Source organism: Schistocerca cancellata, chromosome 12 (assembly GCF_023864275.1).
Source record: "Schistocerca cancellata isolate TAMUIC-IGC-003103 chromosome 12, iqSchCanc2.1, whole genome shotgun sequence".
NCBI lineage: Eukaryota > Metazoa > Arthropoda > Insecta > Orthoptera > Acrididae > Schistocerca > Schistocerca cancellata.
Window position 1 is genome coordinate 77,598,767 of NC_064637.1, and position 20,571 is coordinate 77,619,337.

A 20,571-nucleotide genomic window follows, 5' to 3' on the forward strand; every position below is an offset into this window, starting at 1 on the left:
AAAATTAATTATGATTTTTGTTTTCATCTTTATGACTTAAAAATGCAGTCCAGTATTTTTGCTGGTAATTAATATATATTAATATGTTATTCCATTAATATATTATGTTGCAGTCATGTATGTGAGGTGTGTGTGTGTGTGTGTGTGTGTGTGTGTGTGTGTGTGTGTTGTCTATTATTCACGCAGACCGTAATGGCCAAAAGCTTTATTTGTGACAGTCTTTTTGTTGTGCCTATCTGCGACTCAACATCTCCGCTATATGGTGAGAAGCAACTTTCCTTTTCATAATAGTGATACATTCTATCTTGGATTTTCCATTGTTTGATTAATATATTATTCCATTTTATATTACACTTTGCTCAACTGAGCTAATGCAAAAGACTTATTGCTATTGTGATGAGCTTCCTAATCAACCTAAAAAACCAAGTAACAATAATTTAGTGCCAAACAAGAACAACATCTATGTGTCATCATGGAGCTCGTCCTCTCAGTATCTTTGGCGTGCGCTGCTGTCATAATAACAGCCTGTTTATACTATGCGGCAGAAAAACTCCAGTCAGCCACGGTGCTTGCACGCCTACTCAGTGGTGGGGGGAAGGGGGAGGGCGTAATATCAGAATATTTTGAAAGAAGATCAGATATATTGAATAATAGTCCATTTACAGCATAGTGAAATTAGGTTTTACTTGTGATTGCGCCAGGCAATTTTGTTTAACTTTGTAGTCTTGTCTTCCTCAGTTGCGTGTAATATCACCATATATTGTTTTTGGACCATCTGACTACAACTGAATGAAACACAGTTTTCATGCCATATGCATTCCGCCTTTATTATCTGCAAGGCATCTTCAGTGGAAGGTAGCATTCACGATTTTCTAATATGTATAACTTATCAATACACCATAATAAAGGCAGTTTTGTGTATGTATGATTTGATATGTGATCAAAAATTTTGGTTGCAGCATTTTGCACTACTTTTCGGGCCAAATTAGTCATAATGTAGATTAATGAATGTCAGTACTTTTTCTGGTTTTGTGATTATGTATATCGTTATTCATTTTGAACTGTAGTTGATTATTTACAATAAACTTCATGAGGGAGTAAATAGACTGTGATGCAGTAGTCAAAATAACTGACTCCCTAAACAGATGTCTACAAGATGATTGTGAATGAGTGCCATATATTATCCTTACAGCACTTTTCTGAGCAGTGAAGATGTTCTGTATTAAATATGAGTTGCTCCAAAAAATTACTCCATATTGCATTATTGAGTGAAAATACAAAAAATATGTTAACTTATGGATTTGTCTCTCTGATAGATTTGTAATAAATCAAAACATAAATATGGCTAAACTAAGTTGTTTGGGAATTATAAAATATGTTTTTTCCAGTTTAAAATTCTTATCCATATGGGCACCTAACATTTTTGAAGTTTCTACCACAGTTATTATTTCCTCTCCATATGTTACTCTTACCATTGATGTAGCACTGAATAAGTTGTTTGTTTATGTTTCTCTTTAAGATTTAGTATTGTGTATGCCGTTGTTCTAGCAAGGCACACATGCTGGCTACATAAGAGCCAAATTGATGGACCAAAGATGGAGAACAGTACAGAGTCCTTAATGACTCATAGCATAGTCCAGCATTCTTTCAGTAACCACTCAGGAGACACACAACTTTCTCCTGTGTCTTCCTGCACTGAGATCCATGCTCTCTCTCTCTCTCTCTCTCTCTCTCTCTCTCTTCTGTGGTGTATAGCTCAGTCATGTGCCTCTCTTGTTATTTGATTCTACTCAAGAGCAGACAGGTTTTCTGCCTCAGTTCCCTCTCTGTTTATTTTGACATGACTGTAAATTGTCAGTTTCTTTCTAATATCCATAACCTATGCTATTCGCATCTATTGTGCATTAGACAGGTGTTCAGATTAAAACTTTTAGTCTGGTAATCTGAGTATGTACTTGGGTGCTGTGGGCAATTGCATCAGCAGTAACCCAAGCACATCTTCGCCATCTTTGGTCTGTTACAGGAAACCACATTGCTCTGCCGCCTGTAGACAACAGGCAACATTGCTTAATCAGTTTAGTGTAGAGATATGTGTGTGCTGATGTATCACGTAAATCTTTTATTGGAAAAAGAGTGAGTCAAAAGAAATTAGGAACTAGAAACTGTCCTCCAGGAAAAGAAAAAAAAATTGTAAGTTGTAGGTTAAAATATTGAAAAGGTTACTAAATATTTCACAGTACAATGTATTTATCATTTGCTGTACCATTGAAATGACATAGGTAGATGCACTGTGAATTGCAAGATGTTTCTTTGAACAGAACTGCCAGAAACTCATGGGAAGAGACTTATGTGTAAGGCTTTGTTTCTAAGAGTGCTTCAAAATTCATCACACCGATCATGTACATTTTAAACATGTTAAAGGTCTGTTGTTAACAGTTCCTGAAGGTTTGATTAACTTTTGACAGATAATGATAATAATAATAATAATAATGTCATATGGCTTAAAGGCCTCATGCAAGTGTTTAAGTTGCATGCCATTTCGATGATGTGCGTGCCCTGAGCTAACAGCATTTGGTGCTCCCATGTAGGCACCCATCCAAGTACTAACTGGGCCCAACATTGCTTAATTTGGTGATCAGGCAAGAACTGGTGTATTGAACATGGCAAAAGCATTGGCAGGTTCAACAAATAACTCCTGAGCTGGAACCATTGAACTAAAATACTGAATTCCTGCACCAGCCAGCCATGTAAACTGCTGCCTAGGTTTGAGAATGTAAACTACTGGCTTGAATGGTTAAAACTGCTTTCTGGAGGGTCACAATGTAAACCACATCATTAGAATAAACAGACTCAATGTGATTGACTTTACAGGGATTGTCCAGAAAGTATTGCTCATATAGGTTCAACAACTTAAAATTGTTGAAGCATGACCCTTCTGCAGCATTATGTTTTTGCCATTATTATTTCTCTGCATCATAAGCTTTCTGGAACACCTGAATCAGATGCTCTTCAGGGAAGCCGTCAAAGTAATGTGCACATTGTCCATAACTAAAGATGCTTTCCTTTGAGGTCCCTTTTCAGCCAAAGAAACAAAAACAAAAAATGTCTCCCAGGGCCATGTCGGGACTGTAGGGCAGATATGGCACTTTTGTCACGCTTGATATGTGTTAGGTAGAGTGTAACAACAAATCGGTGTGAGCCAGCATGTGTCATGGTGCAGTTTCCACAATGCACGGAACTCCTTGTGAATGTGGGCAACTCTGTGATTCAGCCTCTGGAGCACTGCCTTACAAAATTCAGCCCAGGGGGTACCAACTCATAGTGTACTATCTCCTTTACATTAAAAGAACGCCACAGTCGCAGGTTCAAATCCTGCCTTGGGCATGGCTGTGTGTGATGTTCTTAGGTTAGTTAGGTTTAAGTAGTTCTAAGTTCTAGGGGACTGATGACCACAGATGTTAAGTCCCATAGTGCTCAGAGCCATTAAAAAAAATTACAACAATGCACATGGACTTCATCCTGGACTTTTCTGGTGCAGCGAAGACATCGTGTGCCATTCTGCACTCTGCTGCTTTTACTCTGAGTTATACTGAAAGACCCGTGACATCCCCAAGTGGTCATGTTGTCGAGGAAATTGGGATCATCTTCACAGAGTTGCTGGAATTCTTCACACACTTCCACTCGGTGTTGATTTTGATCATTGGTCAAAAGCCTAGGCACAAGTTTTGTGCAAATCTTCCACATGGCTGAGTTTACCAATACAGTCGCATGGAGAACAGTTTTCGGCAAGTCCAATATTTCTGAAATCAAGCAAACACTCATTCAATGGTATGAATTCAGTAACTGGCACACGCAAGTCGCAGGGTCATCCATTCATGATGTTGACGTGTGCCCCGCACGTCTTTAAACATCATGTGCCACCTGTTTGACTGTGATCTGGAAAGGAAGTCATCCCCAAAGGCTTCCTTGAGCATTCCAAAAGTTTCCAGTGGTGTCTTGTTGAGCTTCTCGTGAAGCTTTATTGCATAGAATTGCCTAAAGTTTTCTGTATTGTGAGTTTGACACAACTGCTACATAGAGGTTTGTGAAAGAAGCCATCCTAACCCTACAAGAGCATGAAGGCAATTGAGTGACCTACTGCTGGGAAGCTAATAGTCCCCCAGAAACGATCTGGCCACTCTACAACATGTAGTCAAATCAGAAAAAATTGCAATGCATTAGTTTCTGGACCCACCCTGTATATCTCTGTCACCACTGACATGAGGACCTACTCCATTCTGCTCACAGACAACTTGGTGTCCTGTACACTTGGCACATATCAGACTGGTGCTAGGAGAAAACAGTGAACAGGTTAATTTGAGAAGGCGGCGAGAAGTAAGCAAATGTGTTATTGGTTTTCAGAAGAAGCTGGACTTGCGCAGCAGTGGCCTGGCCGTAGACGACGACGCACTGTTGGCAATCTGTCGGTCTTGCTCGGAGCTGTGCGAGCTTCTGCTTGGTGGCTGCAGGCAGATCTCAGATGCAGGGCTCCAGTTGCTGGGCAATGGGCTGGAGACACTGGACCTGTCCAACTGCTGCTCGCTGGGTGGAGGCGCCATCACGGCCATCGCCAGGTGCTGCCCAGGGCTGCGAAACCTCCAGCTCCAGTGCCAGGACATGTCCAGGTGTGTGTGTGTGTGTGTAATAGTTCCTTCTTGTGTGTGTCTATCAGGAGTACTAAGCATTTCACCTTGTGAAGGTAACTACTTGCAGGTAATTCTTTGTCGTAATTTATTAGTTTTCTGAATTGAATTTTCCTTTGATACCAAATATGAGGGGTGATAAAAGGTAATGGAATGTTTTGTTTCTCTTAAAGAGTTTTTATTTATTGATCAACATCAACTTTGTCCCCTCCAACGTAATCCTCTTCAAATATAATACACTTATGCCAGCACTGTTTCCAATCTTGGAAGCACTTTTCATTATAGTGTTCAGCTCCTTCGGCGATTCTGTTTTTAGCTCATCAGTGGTGGAAAAATTGTGTCCTTTCATGGTTCTCTTCAGCAATGAGAATAGAAAAAAGTCAAAGGGGCTCCTGTCTGGTGAACACAGTGGCTGAGGCAACATAACAGTTCTGTTTTTTGCCCAAAAATCACGAACAAGTACTGAGGTGTGGGAGGGGGTATTATCATGACGCAATTCCCACAAGTGGTTGTGATCCCATTGTAATAAAAGAAATCAGTGAGGAGAACCACATGTGATCGAACTTGTCAAATTTTTTTGGATCTTGGCTCTTCGGATAGTTTCCACTGGGATGATTGGGCCTTGGTTTCGATGTCATACACATATACCCACGTTTCATCAACTTGTTATATCCATGAGTGGAGCCAAGTGTGAATCGCATTGTTAATAACAAAACAAGGAACTGTTAAGGCATTGTTAATAACAAGAAGGGAAACTATAATATTAAAAGAAGCAACAGTAATGTATTTAGGCGCAGCGAGAGGAGCGACAGACCTGGAAGTGGGCTGGCTGGCTGGCGCCAGGCTGATGGGCTGCCAAGTTTGATAAAGAATTAAAAGCTATAAGCTATATAGGCACAAAGAGGGCTCTGTGTACCTCTGAGAACAGGGTGCTTGGCAAGGATTAGGGCTAAAGTTAATAGGCGAACAGCACTTCTGGTGAGAGAGAGAGAGAGCATGTGCTGAGAGGGAGCAAGAGAGAGGGTCTTTGATGGGCACAGCACTACATCATGAGAAGCCGATACAGGGCTTAGGATGCAGTGTGTGACCCTATTAAGAGATGCATCTCTACCCCTCCTCTCAGCCTCTGAAGAACAATGCACATTATGTCATGGCAATAGCCAGCAGGGTGAAAGGGGAGAAGTATACAAAACTTGTCAGCAAGACACTCTGAGGGAGAGATCAGTAGTCAGAAGATTGGTAGAAGAGTGCTAGACAGAGGTCTGATGCAAGGAGCTGGAGGGAGAGCCAGGGCTCGTTGCAGAGTTAGCATCTGGAGCTGATGATCAGATAGGCAGCAGCTGTGGGACTCTGGATTAGTCATATGGGTCACATGTGAAGAGCAGACAGAACAACAACTGTTGTTTGCAGTCTCTGTGTCAGACTTGGCTGCTCATTGGAAACATCTCAGCCAGAGCAGTTAGGATTTCATTCTGTGTCTGAATAATCTTCAGATTGTTGAATGATGTTTCTGGAGAGTTACTTCTGTTATCTCCAAGCCTATTTACCTTTACACCAGAGATTTTAACTTCTTAGCTAGTTCAAAAGTCTCCTTTGCACTACAGCCAATCACCTAATCTTGTTGTTACGAACTGTGTTCAGTCTCAAGTAAAACCCACGCTTGGGACGCAACAAACTATTGTAACCGTGTTTAGAAGCTCTGGATTGTTGTTGACTTCAGTCAGCAATTCCTGAGTGATGTCTACATTATGTTGTTTTTGGTTGCAATTCGAGTATTTCGGAACAAACTTTGCCGCTACACATTTCATGCCCGAAACATCCAAACAAAATGTTTCGCATGAGCTGCAGGATATGCAGAAACCATCAGCAAACTCTCTGATGGTGATTCAGTGATTCTTCAGAACATTTTCTTTACTTCCTCCACATTGTCATCAGTAATTGACATGCTAGGGTGTCCAAGGCAATTCAATTTTTCAAGCAAAATTTAATGCAAATTCTTTGATCTACCCTTTTTTTTAAGTAAAAATTCATCAGGAATTCGAAAATACATATAACCTTTTTAGCTATCAACAAACTAATTATTCAAAACAGCTGAAAATACAAACCTACATCAAGAATATGTGTACCAACAAGATAAAAAACCATTTTTTTTTTAAATTGGATGTATAAAAATGAGCCAAAAAATTATGACCACCTATTTAATAGTGTGCTGGGCCACCCAGGAATGGAGTTCAGTACCAGTTCTGCATCGTACGGATTCGACAGGTCCTCGGTAGGTTTCCAGTGTTTCGTGGCAACAGATGTCTACACACACGTCGCACGATTCCTGTAAATTAAGAGCTGATGATATGTGCATGCTGATACCATTCCAGATGTGGTCCATCAGGTCCAAATCAAATGAATTTGTTGGCTGAGAGATTCATGTGAGTTCACTGTCATGCTTCTGAAGCCACTGTACTACGTTTCTGGCCTTGTAATACAGACAGTTATCATGCTAGAAGGTACCATTGCCGTCAGGGAAGACATCGAGCATGAATGGACACAGTTAGTCCACAATAATGTACTGTAGTCCACAACTTTCATGATTCTTTAGATTACTGCCACAGTTCCCATGGAATCCCAGCTCCATGGTGCAATGAGCAGTCAAGTAGCTGTCTGCCAGGATGATGGCATAACCAGACACGACTATCAATCTGTTGTAACAAGAAACACGATGTTTCCTGTCAGGCTCCAGTGTTGAAGATCCTGTGCCCACGGCAATCATAATTGGCAGTGTTGATGGATCAACATTGAGACACGCAAAGGCCATCTGCTGCACAGCCCCACATTCAACAATGTGCTCTGAATGGTGTGCTGTGATATGCTGCTTTACAGAAAAGGCAAGCCGTCGACACCCACGTTCTGAATTAAGTATGGACATCCAACAGCTTGTCACCCATTGTCATTTGCCCTGTCCTTCAACCACTTTACTGTGATGCTCATGACAGTAGAGCATGCGAAATATTTGTCTGTTACATCTGTTCTCGCAAAAGGCTTTTTATAGGCAGTTCAGGTCTTGTGTAAAGTTCACCTTCGGAGCAGATGGTGGTGGCTGCTGAAAGTGTGCAGATACAGGCCTATGTGCACAAGTTTTGTATATGCTGCAGCTCAGAAACCCACAGGGTTTTTGTGGATAAAGTGTCACGGTAGGGGAAGACACTGCCTTCAAGTTCATGACGGAGGTCAGAAAAGACTGTGCCTCACTCTTCTGTGACATCTTTGTTGACCAAAAACCATACAGGTGCCTCAAGTGCAGTCTGCGCAGAAAACACACTCATACAGACCAGTACCTGTACACTTTTGACCACCACTACCACTCTGAAAAGTGGACTGTTCCGGGACCGGGTTCATTCAGTGGAATCTCTGACACCAAAAACTTCACACAACTTAACTGCCCATGAAAAGTGTTGTGCGAGAGTAGCTGCAACAAACAAATGTTGTGGGCACTTTCTGGAGATACCCGCAAGCTGAACTGTATGAATGAGGAGAACAAAAAGTGGCTTGTTTTTGCCATGTTGTATAATTACATTCAGTGACACCTCTATCATCATGGAGACTAATGGTGCCTAGTATAGTGTAATTACAGAAGCTATAGAGACCAAAATATCCTAATTTCAGAAGCTATAGAGACCAAAATATCCAATAACACCTTCAGTATAGACAGTGGTTTGCACCTGAGCACAGTATGCAAGCTGCCCATCCCAAGATTAAAGAGGTAAGGCAGATGCATGATGAAAACACTGGCTTATACAGTGACAGACAGAGCACCAATGGCGTCACAGCCGATACTACGCCCATGTAGGGAGAGGCCCAGCAACCGCACAGCACTTAGTTGCACTTGACAGTGACTGCGATTCTGGGAATATTTTATTCAATGCTCGTCTTTCCTCATATTTTTGTTTTATGTAAATATTATTGAGGACAATGCTCAAGCAAAGAACTACATCTGCAATATAGTTTAGCACTTTGTACTGGGGTGGGGAATGCCAGTAGGGGAGGAATCGATCAGAAGTGTTGTCAAGAGTCTTGTCATGCCTCCTTCATGCTCCACCAGAGAGTGCTCTTCTCTCCCCCCACCCGTATCCTGTTATCCATTCCCCAGTTGCATTCTGAACTGAGATGGCAGTCGTGTGTGTGAGGTGTGCTTGCTTGTGTGAGTGTTTCCTTGTCTGAAAAAGGCTTTGGGTCAAAGCTAAATGTGTAACAGTGTTTCCGTTGCATTTCAATGTGTCATCTTTATGGCAAGCAGCAGTATTACCTTTTGCCTTATATTATTAATTTCATTCAAATGAACAAGTCAGTAGAGTAAATGATTTCATTCTGTCCAAGTTTGAGGCCCTATCACAAATTCATTACTGTGTTGACTTGGTCTCAGGTAAAGAGGAAGCAGTGCATCACCCTACTGAATTTTTAAATCGATGCTGCCTGAAACTCTACTGCATGCATTAATACCACAAGTAGGTGCACCTACTATTTTATTGAGAAATTTGAACACATCTCAATTTTCCAGCAGAACAAAGCACTGAATAACCAGTGTCAAAAATATTTTGATTGAGTGCTGGACAAACTGTTTTGATACCAGGAACAGCAATAATACCCACAGATTTACCTTTCCTGTTCGGATGGCTCCAATTCCCCATTACACTCACCCTTGGTATAACACTTAACAAAGCACAAGTCCAGACACTGAACATTGCTGGAATTGAACTAAGTGCGCAGTGTTTGTCATATAGTCAGTTGTACATGGCCCTGTCACGTGTGACATCACTACGTAATATGTTCATTTTTGCACCTAATCAGTGTTGTATACAAAGAAATATATTAAATATGCAGATAATATTGATAATATCTGCTGGGCCACAGTTAAAAGTAAACAGTGAGCTTTTAAGGGCTTCTTCTAGAGGCTAAACTCAACAAACTTTGTTCAGCACCATTATTAAAGTCTGGAGTTAATTTTCCATAACCTAACAGTGTTCTTTGATTTTTAATTATAACACTAAGCACTGCCCTATAAACAAAATTATTGCAACATCAGACAAGTCATCCAGCCGTAGGCACTTAGTGCTAACCTTGCAAAGCCAGTGTGGATCGCTAGTCCTGTATAAATTTGGCCTGCAGCACTATTTAATGTAAAGAGTAATACAAATTAAAAGAATGTTCCGAGCATGGTATACAGCTGCAACAGTGTCACAAACTGCCATTACAAAATAAGCTGCCTCACCTGAAGGTATGTGCTGTGGGCTTACCACAACAGGCAAAGTCTATATGTGCTGTGTGTCACATTATATTACAATCTGTTTTCATTTTGGGGAAGTGTATGATTGCAATAGGATACATTCATATCAGAGTAATAGATATGTGTATTTATGCTGTAAGGTAAAATTATGCTGTAAGGTAAAAATAAACAAACCTTCTTCCCTTCTCATCCTGTCCAGTAAGTCTACCCTTACCCGGGGTTCTGGGTGATTTTTCCAAACTCTGCCTCTTTTCGTAAACCTCACCAGCCCTTTCCCTTCACTCTTCTTCCTTCACTTTCAACTAGTCTGCCAGAAGAAGGAGCGACTAGCCCTGAAAGCTTGCAAACTGTTATACCTTTTATGTGTGTGTGTTCTCCTGCCTCCTCTTGGTGAGTAGATTTTTTATCTCTCCAAGTACATTTTCAAACATTCTGTAAATATTTTCTGTTATTCAGACCACAATATAAGCTCGAAGATTAAATGAAGCCATCAGTTATAACTCAGGATGAACTGACATCAATCAGTTATAACTCTGGCTAAACTGACATCAACAAAGAGGGGTATATCCACAAGAGTTGTGGATTTGGGCAATTATTGATGGGGCCTCAGTTAAATGCTTCAAAGTAAATATAGGTAGATCTAACTTGGAACTGAGATTCTTTAGTAAGGGTTCACACCATCACATGTCAACTGCCTGCCATTACCAGTATGTCACAGCAGAGTGTCAGTGCACTGGTAGTATGTGAGTTGTGAGATGTACATAGACATGTAGCAGTAGTGCATTCAACCAGCCCACACCTTGTTTGACTGAGTGTTAACCAAGGGAGCAGCTGAAAATCTTTGTATTAACACTGTAGAAATTTTTGCTGTGTATCAGTTATCTGAACTAAACATTTTCTCCACAGATTACGTCCTGGGTTGCGCCACCTATTAGGACTTAAAAAGTTAGAGACGCTGGACTTGACTTCCAGCATTGTGTCCGTCTTGCCACTGGGACTGTTCCCGAAACACCTCCACAATCTGAGGATGCTCAAACTCTCCTTCTGTGAGGGAATTGGTGTAGGTGGGTTACGGGTGTTGCGTACTCTGATGCCCCAGCTGAAGATCGTCATAGGTGACCTTGTTGGGCCAGAGGATCGGTGAAATTACAAAAGGTAAATCTGTCTGCATTAATATAACTTGGTGAAATGTTTATGTCACCCACATCTTTTCAAGTATTGTCCTGTTACATGTGTGTGCACGCGCACACACACACACACACACACACACACACACACACACACACACTTTTCAATCCCCACTGTCTTATCATACACAGGTATTTTACACATTTCTTGCCAACTCTTTCATTTTCACTGCATATCAATTAAGTTTCACATAAATTTGGAATTATCATGACACAAAATATCAAATCAGTTTTGTAGAGACTTCATGTTGCTGCCACAAACCGTTCTAATATTAAAGTACAAAAGTCTGTAATAGGTTAGCAACAAATGCTGCCTATAGAATAAAAGGAAAACTGTTTAGTTCTTCAACACCAGTGTTTGCCACAGGGTTGGAAATTAATGGAATTTCTATTAGATGATGAATGCACTTTGGGAGAGTTATGCTGTTCATCTGTTAGTAATAATCACCTCTGTTTTTTGAACAAAACATTAATGCAAAATTTTGTACAAAAGTGTCTTATACCTGCATTACTTTACAAACTGCCATTTTCCACTCGAGATGTGTCTGTGGTGAGTGAGTGACCTTGAGCCAAGATTAATGTAGCCACTATTAATTCTTATCTTTGTGCATAAAAAACAACTTCTGTCTTTTCAGGAAATATTTTTCACACATGAATAACCTCATACTGAAGCTTAGTCTTTCAGTACTGGTCACTAAGAAAATTTACTGTTTTCAAGATCACCATAACAGTGGAAAAAAATAATCAAACAGCGAAGAGCAATAAGCAACCAAAGAGGAATACCAAAAGAGACAAAAAGGACACTAGAACCCAAGTGCACTGCCAGCCCTTTTTTTGTGACATAGCGATAGTAAATGAGTTGGAAGAAGATGGGAAACAACAACTGTGTAACTTAAGTTAGAAAGCCAAGGATTGCATGCAGCAAAATAAAAACACAGTACCTCTGGCAATTGGATAAGTCCTGAAAGTAACATAGAGAAGGTGGCCAAATTTATGTACCTATGAGAATATATAACATATACATCTACATACATATGTCACAAGTCACAGTATGATGCATGGCGGAGGTTATCGTGTACAACTGCTGGTCAGTTTCCTTCCCTGTTCCGCTTGTAAATGGAATGGGGGGAAAATGAGTGACTATATGACTCTGTACGATTACTGATATGTCTTTTCTTGTCTTAGCAGTCCTTATGTGAAATGTATGTTGGTGGCAATGCAATCATTCTGAAGCCAGCTGCAAATGCCAGTTCTCTAAATTTTCTCAATAGTGTTTTGCAAAAAGAACATTGTCTGTCCTCCAGGGAGCCCCATTTGAGTTCCCAGGATCAGTGAGGTGGTAATAGAGAGGATAATGGTAATAGGGCGAGCTTTCTGTATGCCTACCTCCCACACCCTCTCCACACACAAACAGTAAAATAAATACATGCAGAACAAAGACCACACATTGTAAGGCAATGGTGGTAAAGCTGTATCGTATGTAGATAAGGTGGTAACATGAGGAAGACCGGACATGGATCAATTAGAGAGAGAAGAGAGAAAAATATTGAGGAAAATAAAGAGGCCTGACAACAGATGCAAAAACCTGTCAAAGAACTATACCATAGCACTAGGAAAAATATTAGGAGAAATAAGACTGAAAAGGGTGAGATATGTGGGACATGTGATCAGGATGCATATGAGCAAGAAAAAGGGGGGGGGGGGGAAGCTGGAGTGACAATAGGAAAGATGCGAACCTAGTGCTAGTGGGTTGTTAAATTTGGGAAGTATTGCTCAGAGATGAGGATCAAGGTGAATGGGAAGCAAAATAGGAGACGGAAGTGCATACCGCAGAGACGGAAGTGCATACCGCCAATATGCCAGATGTCAACGACAGTAAAGCGCAGAGTGTTGCCAGTGGAGCAGACAAGAGAAGAGGATACTGAAGATCTCAGAAGAAGTGTGTGAGAGAAGACAAGAAAAGTGTGAAAAAGTTTTGAGGGAGAAGAAGAAAACTCAATCTATGAATGTGCTCCACAAGATCATACAGAGGCCATAATGAAAGAGAAAGCCACCTTTCAGAATACACAAAACAGTATCAGATGTTCATTTTTCCAATAATGGTTACTTGGCAAGGTGTAGCAGTGGTCAAGGCATCGGATTGGCATTCCAGAGAAACGGACTTCAGAACCATTAGTGCCATCTTTATTTAGGTTACCTTAAATCTATTAAGACAAATGCTGGGATGGTTCTTTTGGAAAGTACATGGCTTCCTCATTCATGTAATACATAAGTTCATGCTTTATCTCTAAAGTCTTCATTGCCTTCAGGATGCTAAACCTTGATCTACCTACATCTATTTGACAGTGATAGTAATCTATAAAATTACAAATATTATCTTTCTGGAAATTGTCCAATGTTGCAATTTACTTATTCTACAAGCGCTTTTTCTCTGGTATCTTCATCTTTGTCGTGCAGTGTTATCACAGAGTTCATTGTATTTTTGTGTCCTTTTTCTTACAAATGTTTTAAAGATTTAAAATTCCCTTCACTGAGTAATCATTTTTCTCCTTTTACAGTTTGGTGCTTGTCTATGTATCATGCTGTTCTTCCTCTGTTTAGCTTCAACTGTCGAACTTTCGCCCTTCACTACACTAGACGTAGTTGAAAGAAAATAGAACTGATACATAATATTTGGGAAATCAGTCATAACCAAACTTTGTCCTGCAGTTGTATGAACCAGTTAATACACCATGAGAATGTGAAGGTACAAAATAGAATTGAATTATAACTAAAAAAATAAACTAGACAAAAGTTAACAGCTGCAGATTGTGGCACTTGTTTGAACAAATGATGCTTTTCGTCTGGCCTCTGAAGTATTTCTTTGTTCATAACTAAAAAGCTAAACTAGACAAAGCTAACAACTGCAGATTGTGGCACATGTTTGAACAAATGATGCCTTTTGTCTGGCCTCTGAAGTCACTCTTGGGTCATTCCAGCAACTGGCAGAGAAGGTTGAAAATCCCAGCATTGCGCAAGGAGTTTCAATGAAGCTTACAGCTTGTAGCATTGTCGCCAGAACTGATTGTTGCTCTTTGGTTCTGAGTTGAGTGGAAGGGCTGAACCAGAGACTTAGAAGGTTCTGTAATGAGCTAGGCTGCGACTTAGTGGACTTCACCGTAGGGGTGAGAACAGAAGGGTCCCCCTAAATGGGCCAGGTGCACGCTACACATCAAAGGCCACTACATATGTAGCTGACTGTGGGGTGCACACAAGAATTTTTTGGATTAGGTGACTCTCCATTGAATCCAGGTAATGATAGCTGTAGCAGATCCAGAAGTATCAGTGTAAGATCAAAAGAAATTCCTCTCAAAGGAGAGGGAGTTAAAATCCTAATGGTTAACTGCTAAAGCGTTCGCAGCAAAGGGCCGGAGTTTTGTATTTGTCGCAGTCCAGCAAGATAGAAATTGAAGCTGCACATGAAATTGTTTGAGGTAACTGTAAACTTTAAGAGAAAACCTCAGTTCACTGGTATGTAAGTTCCTCAATCATATTGTAATAATTGGTGGGCATTTTAATCATCCAACAATCAATTGGGGAAAATTAGAGTTTTGTTTATGGTGGGCATGATAAGACATCCAGTGAAACATTACTGCATGCTTTCTCTGAAAACTACTTAGAACAGATAGTTTGGAACCTCACTCATGATGGAAGTGTATTCGAGGTAATGGCAACAAGTGGGCCTGAACTTTATGATGATGTCCACACCAAAACTGGTATCAGTGACCATGATGCAGTTTGTTTTATTTGTTTGAGGGTGCAGAAACAACTAAGGCCGTAAGTGCCCAAACCATAACCTTAGATGATCAAGAAGTAAGAGAACTTAAAAAGCGACTATATGTCAAGCCCATTTGATGGAAGGACAGTGAGCTAATAAAAAGGACTTCAATGTGGAGAAAGATCCACAAAATTGGTGTAGAAACAGTGGACATCCCGAACCAAAGATTAAATGTCCTTTATCATATGCTATGACGGATAGAAAATAAAATGCGGTTGTGGCAACAATGATTAGCAAAGTACAAAGGAAAACTAAACGAGTAGAAAGATGTACATGTCCAGTAAACTAGACAAAAAATCAGTAGTGTCATATATCAGTGAGGAACTTGAGACTTTCAGAGCAGGGCAGGAACATGTAGAGGAACTATGGCTCAAGTTTAAAAGGGTACTTGACCATGCATTGGATAGATACATATCCAGTAGAACAATTCATAATAAGAGGGACTCCCCATGGTATTCAATGACTGTAAAGAAACCTATAAAGAAATCGAGATTACTGCATAACAGGTGTAAAATAAAGGATAGAGGTATAGATAGAGAGATTCTGAATGAAACGCGTTTAGTTGTCTAGAGAGCAAAGCATGAAGCCTTCAGTGACTACCATCAAATGACCTTCCACAAAACCCAAAGAAATTCTGTTTGTATGTAAAGGCTGTTAGTGGCACCAAAGGTAGTGTCCAGCTCCTAGCAAATGAGAGAAACTGAAATTGGAGGTAGCAAAGCAAATGCTGAAATGCTTAACTCTCTTTTCCAAACGTTCCCTTAAAAAGAAAAACCCAGAAGAATTGTCCCAATTTAATCCTTGTATAACTGAAAAGATGAATTAAATAATTATTAGTGTCAGTGTTGCTGAGAAACAACTGAAATCATTAAAACTGAATGAAGCTCCAGGGTGCAATGTAATCCCTGTCAGATTTCATACTGAATTTGTTGCTGAGTTAGCCTCTCTATTAACTATAATCTATCATGGATCCCTCAAACAAAAAAAAAACCTGCCAGTATTAGGAAGAAAGCACAGGTACAAGGGTAGTAGAAGTGATCCACAAAACTAATGCCCAATATCCTTGACATCGATTTGTTGTAGAATCTTAGAACATGTTCTGAGCTCAAAAAATAGTAAGGTGTCTCGAACAGAATGTCCTCTCCATCCCAACCAGTATGGATTCCAAAATATCAATCATGCAAAACCTAACTCAGACTTTTCTCACATGACATACTGAAAGCTTTGGATCAAGGCAGAAAGGTAGATGCAGTATATCTTTATTTATGAAAAGTATTTGACGCAGTACCACACCTACACTTATTGTCATTAGTGTGATCATATGGGATATAAATCTAATTTTGTGACTGGAATGAGGATCTTTTGGTAGAGAGGGCACAGCACATTATCTTGGATGGAGGGTCATCATCGGATGTGGAAGTAACTTCGAGTGTGCCTCAGGAAGTGTATTGGGACCCTTGCTGTTCATGTTGTATATTAATGACCTTGTAGAGAGTATCAACAGTAACCTCAGATGTTTTACAGATTATGTGCTTACCTGTAATACAGTACTGTCTGAAAGAACCTGCATAAATCTTCAGTCAGATCATGATAAGATTTCAAAGTGGTGCAAAGACTGGCAACTTGCTTTAAGTCTTCAAAAATGTAAAATTGTGGATTTCACAAAAAAAAGAAACCTAGTATCCTAAACCTATCAGTATAATATCCACGAGTCACTGTAGGAATTGCTCAACTTGTGCAAATACCTGAGTGTGAAACTTTGTAGGAATATGAAATGAAATGATCACATAGGCTCAGTGGTGTGTTAAGCGGGCAGTACACGTGGTAGACTACTGGGGAAGTGCAATCAGTCTACAAAGGAGATTGCTTACAAGTCACTCATGCGACTGGGTCAAGTCACTCGTGCGACTGGGTCTAGAATATTTCTCAAGTGTGTGAGACCTGGAGGATATTAGACATATAAAGAGAAGTGCTGCATAAATGGTCACAGGTTCATTTGACCTGTGGGAGAGTGTCATTGCGATGTTGAAAGAATTGAACTGGCAGATTCTTCAAGATATACGTTAACTATCCCAAGAAAGTTTACTAACAAAGTTTCAAGAACTAGCTTTAGATGATGACACAACCCCCTGCACAGGTCTCACATGGGGATTGTGGGGACAAGAGTAGAAAATTACAGCACACACAGAGGCATTCAGTCAATCATTCTTCCCTTGCTTCATATGTGAATGGAACAAGAAGAAACCCTAATAACTGGCACAATGGAATGTATCCTCTGCCAAGCACTTTGTGGTGGTTTGCAGGGTATAGACGTAGGTGTAGAAAAGCACTGGATTGAATACGACAAACTTGTTTATTATTACGCACCCACATTTTGGCTAAAACTCTTGGGGCATTTAATTTTGAAATAAAAGTAATTGTGAAACTGATATCCGTACTGTTTTGTAGCAATACTGTTAAGGATGACTAAAGTAAGTTTAGTCGCCCTATAGAAGACCACTGTAAAGGTGGTCGAAACATCAGTTTCATAGTTGTGTCTAGTATTTCAGAATGATGTGGCCTAATGCCCAGAAGTGTTTATTCTAACTGACCCTGACCATGGAAGCCTATGCACTTCCACCATCACATTTGTTTTTGAATGTGATGGCACACCTCCTGCTAGCTGCTTAACTGCTCAGGCAATATCTGTCATAGGCCGACTCTCTCTGGTCACTGAGCAACAAAACAGTGCTACTGAACTGTGGGCACCGAAGATTCATTTTCAGGACGTGAATGTATTCTTTATTTACTCTGTTTATTACTCAAGAACAGCCACTTAATTAAATGATGTCTCATATCCAAATAAACAGGGCAGAAAAATTACACTTTGTTGTGTACTACATACCTATTATCAATTTGTAATGACTCACTGTTACAAACACATTATACACAAGAGCGTGTGTAGGTACAGTTCTCTTGTGAAATGCCCTGGTAACATTCTTTTCCCCCCTCAGATATTGAAAAGCAAATTGTTTTTTAATCATGAGCCCTTGGATTATATATTAATTTTGAAACATTATTTGATTAATGAGTCAGTGTATTGTCATTTCAGTGCATATGCTGACATTGTACCAAGAATTATGAATCCAGTAAACAGGCAACTTGATAACATTGATTTTCAAGGTTTGTACAGAAAATGACAGGATAAGATTGATAAGTTCACTTGTCTATTCGTCATAAGGACTGTGTGATCTGACCATCATAACTGAAAACAATCCTTCTGAAAAATATAATGCATACCTAATAGTCCTCAGAATGTGACGACAAACCTCTTGCTCGCTGCTTAGCTGCTCAGGCAATATCTGTCATAGGCTGACTTTCCAGTGCTTTATTACTGTATAAGGTAGTAGTATTGGCAATAGTAATAGTAGTAGTAATGAAAAATCTAATGAATACCTAATAGTCCTCAGAATGTGACGGCACACCTCCTGCTCTCTGCTTAACTGCTCAGGCAGTATCTGTCATAGGCTGACTTTCCAGTGCTTTATTACGATACCAAATAGTAGTATTAGTAATAGTAGTAGTAACTGATTATATGTGGCAGTAATAGTAAGTAAGGTGTATACAACTTGTTGCATTCTTTCTTGGATATTTAAAGGAATAAATTGTTCCTGTAGTTACAATTTTCAGTGTGCTTTGTTTCTTTCTAGGTCATGCACTTGTATTCAAGTAAGGAACAGAAACTGATGGGTGCTTGCAAGTGCACTTGATCATAACAGGACTCTGTGGGAAAGGTTACCAGCAGAGAGTTCTGAAGAAAAAGTTTGTGGAATTTTCTTGTAGTAGTCAATTATAGACGTGTCTTCCATAATTATTTTGTATGTGTTATGCAGATTTTGACAAGGAACTTTCATATTTTTAATATTTTTACCATTTTTATAGTATTTTCATCATTGTTGGCATTTCCCTTGTTATTGAAAGTATTGTTGTGAACTTACCTAATAACACTTAATGGAAATGATCAGAGCAAGAAGACTGTTCAGTCAGCAATTTTGTTACTTTTTGTAGAGAAATAAATGGGAACACAGGCATTATTTAAAAAACTTGCCAATTTTTTTAAGATTTTCATTGGAAGTCATTAACTGTTATTGCTTTTACCACAGCATCCAAACTCAAAGGATGGATGAAAATTGGATGTTATTGGATGTTATTAATCATTTTCCTAAGACAGTAGTCTTTATCAGAAACTACATGAACCTCACAGGTTGTGCCACATTACACCATGATTCCAAACTTGGCTCCTTCTTCCATAAATCATCAGGGGAAGAAAGTATTGATAGTCACATCAATTCCACTAACATTCTATGTTAACTTAGACAGTTGCTGCGACCAGGGAGGAAACAAGGGTTAGTTAAGGAGAGCTTGAAAAAAATGGAGGGGAAACAGGTTTCTCAGGCTTAAGTTGAGAAAGACCCATTTGTTATGAGTCAAATGTAAAGGAAAAGGTCTTTTCTGACAAATCAAGAATATTAAACTGTTATCCTCCTTTCACAATTTTGTTAGCATGTGTTACAAATCATAATGGTTTCGGTACAAAGGGCTTAAACCTGATTTATATGGACAAAAGATTCATATAAATTACACAACATACTGAGAGAGGTATAATATAGTTGACGTAAGAAGATCACTCCCCCTATGAACCATGGACCTTGCCGTTGGTGGGGAGGCTTGCGTGCCTCAACGATACAGATAGTAGGTGCAACCACAACGGAGGGCTATCTGTTGAGAGGCCAGACAAACATGTGGTTCCTGAAGAGGGGCAGCAGCCTTTTCAGTAGTTGCAGGGGCAACAGTCTGGATGATTGACTGATCTGGCCTTGTAACGCTAACCAAAACGGCCTTGCTGTTGTGGTGCTGCGAACGGCTGAAAGCAAGGGGAAACCACAGCAGTAAATTTTCCCTAGGGCATGCAGCTTTACTGTTTGATTAAATGATGATGGCATCCTCTTGGGTAAAATATTCCGGAGCTAAAATAGTCCCCCATTCGGATCTCCGGGCGGGGCTACCAAGGAGGACGTCATTATCAGGAGAAAGAAAACTGGCGTTCTACGGATCGGAGCATGGAATGTCAGATCCCTTAATCGGACAGGTAGGTTAGAAAATTTGAAAAGGGAAATGGGTAGGTTAAAGTTAGATATAGTGGGAATTAGTGAAGTTCGGTGGCAGGAGGAATAAGACTTTTGGTCAGGTGAATACAGGGTTGTAAATACAAAATCAAATAGGGGTAATGCAGGAGTAGGTTTAATAATGAATAAAAAAATAGGAGTGCGGGTAAGCTACTACAAACAGCATAGTGAACGCATTATTGTGGCCAAGATAGATATGAATCCCACGCCTAGTACAGTAGTACAAGTTTATATGCCAACTAGCTCTGCAGATGACGAAGAAATTGAAGAAATGTATGATGAGATAAAAGAAATTATTCAGATAGTGAAGGGAGACAAAAATTTAATAGTCATGGGTGACTGGAATTCGGTACTAGGAAAAGGGAGAGAAGGAAACGTAGTAGGTGAATATGGATTGGGGGAAGAAATGAAAGAGGAAGCTGCCTGGTAGAATTTTGCACAGAGC

At 39.9% G+C, this 20,571-nt stretch overlaps 1 protein-coding gene across 1 annotated transcript in view; it reads left to right on the plus strand.

Annotated features, from left to right (window-relative positions):
• LOC126109682 (F-box/LRR-repeat protein 20-like) overlaps positions 1-19,028 on the plus strand; it is a 72,933-nt gene extending 53,905 nt beyond the window's left edge. Inside the window, exons 6-8 of the mRNA XM_049914732.1 lie at positions 4,402-4,664; positions 10,864-11,112; positions 18,651-19,028. Coding sequence (XP_049770689.1) covers positions 4,402-4,664; positions 10,864-11,101 — 501 coding nt within the window. The 3' untranslated portion in view covers positions 11,102-11,112; positions 18,651-19,028. The remainder of the gene's footprint in view (positions 1-4,401; positions 4,665-10,863; positions 11,113-18,650) is intronic.
• The last annotated feature ends 1,543 nt before the right edge of the window (positions 19,029-20,571 follow it).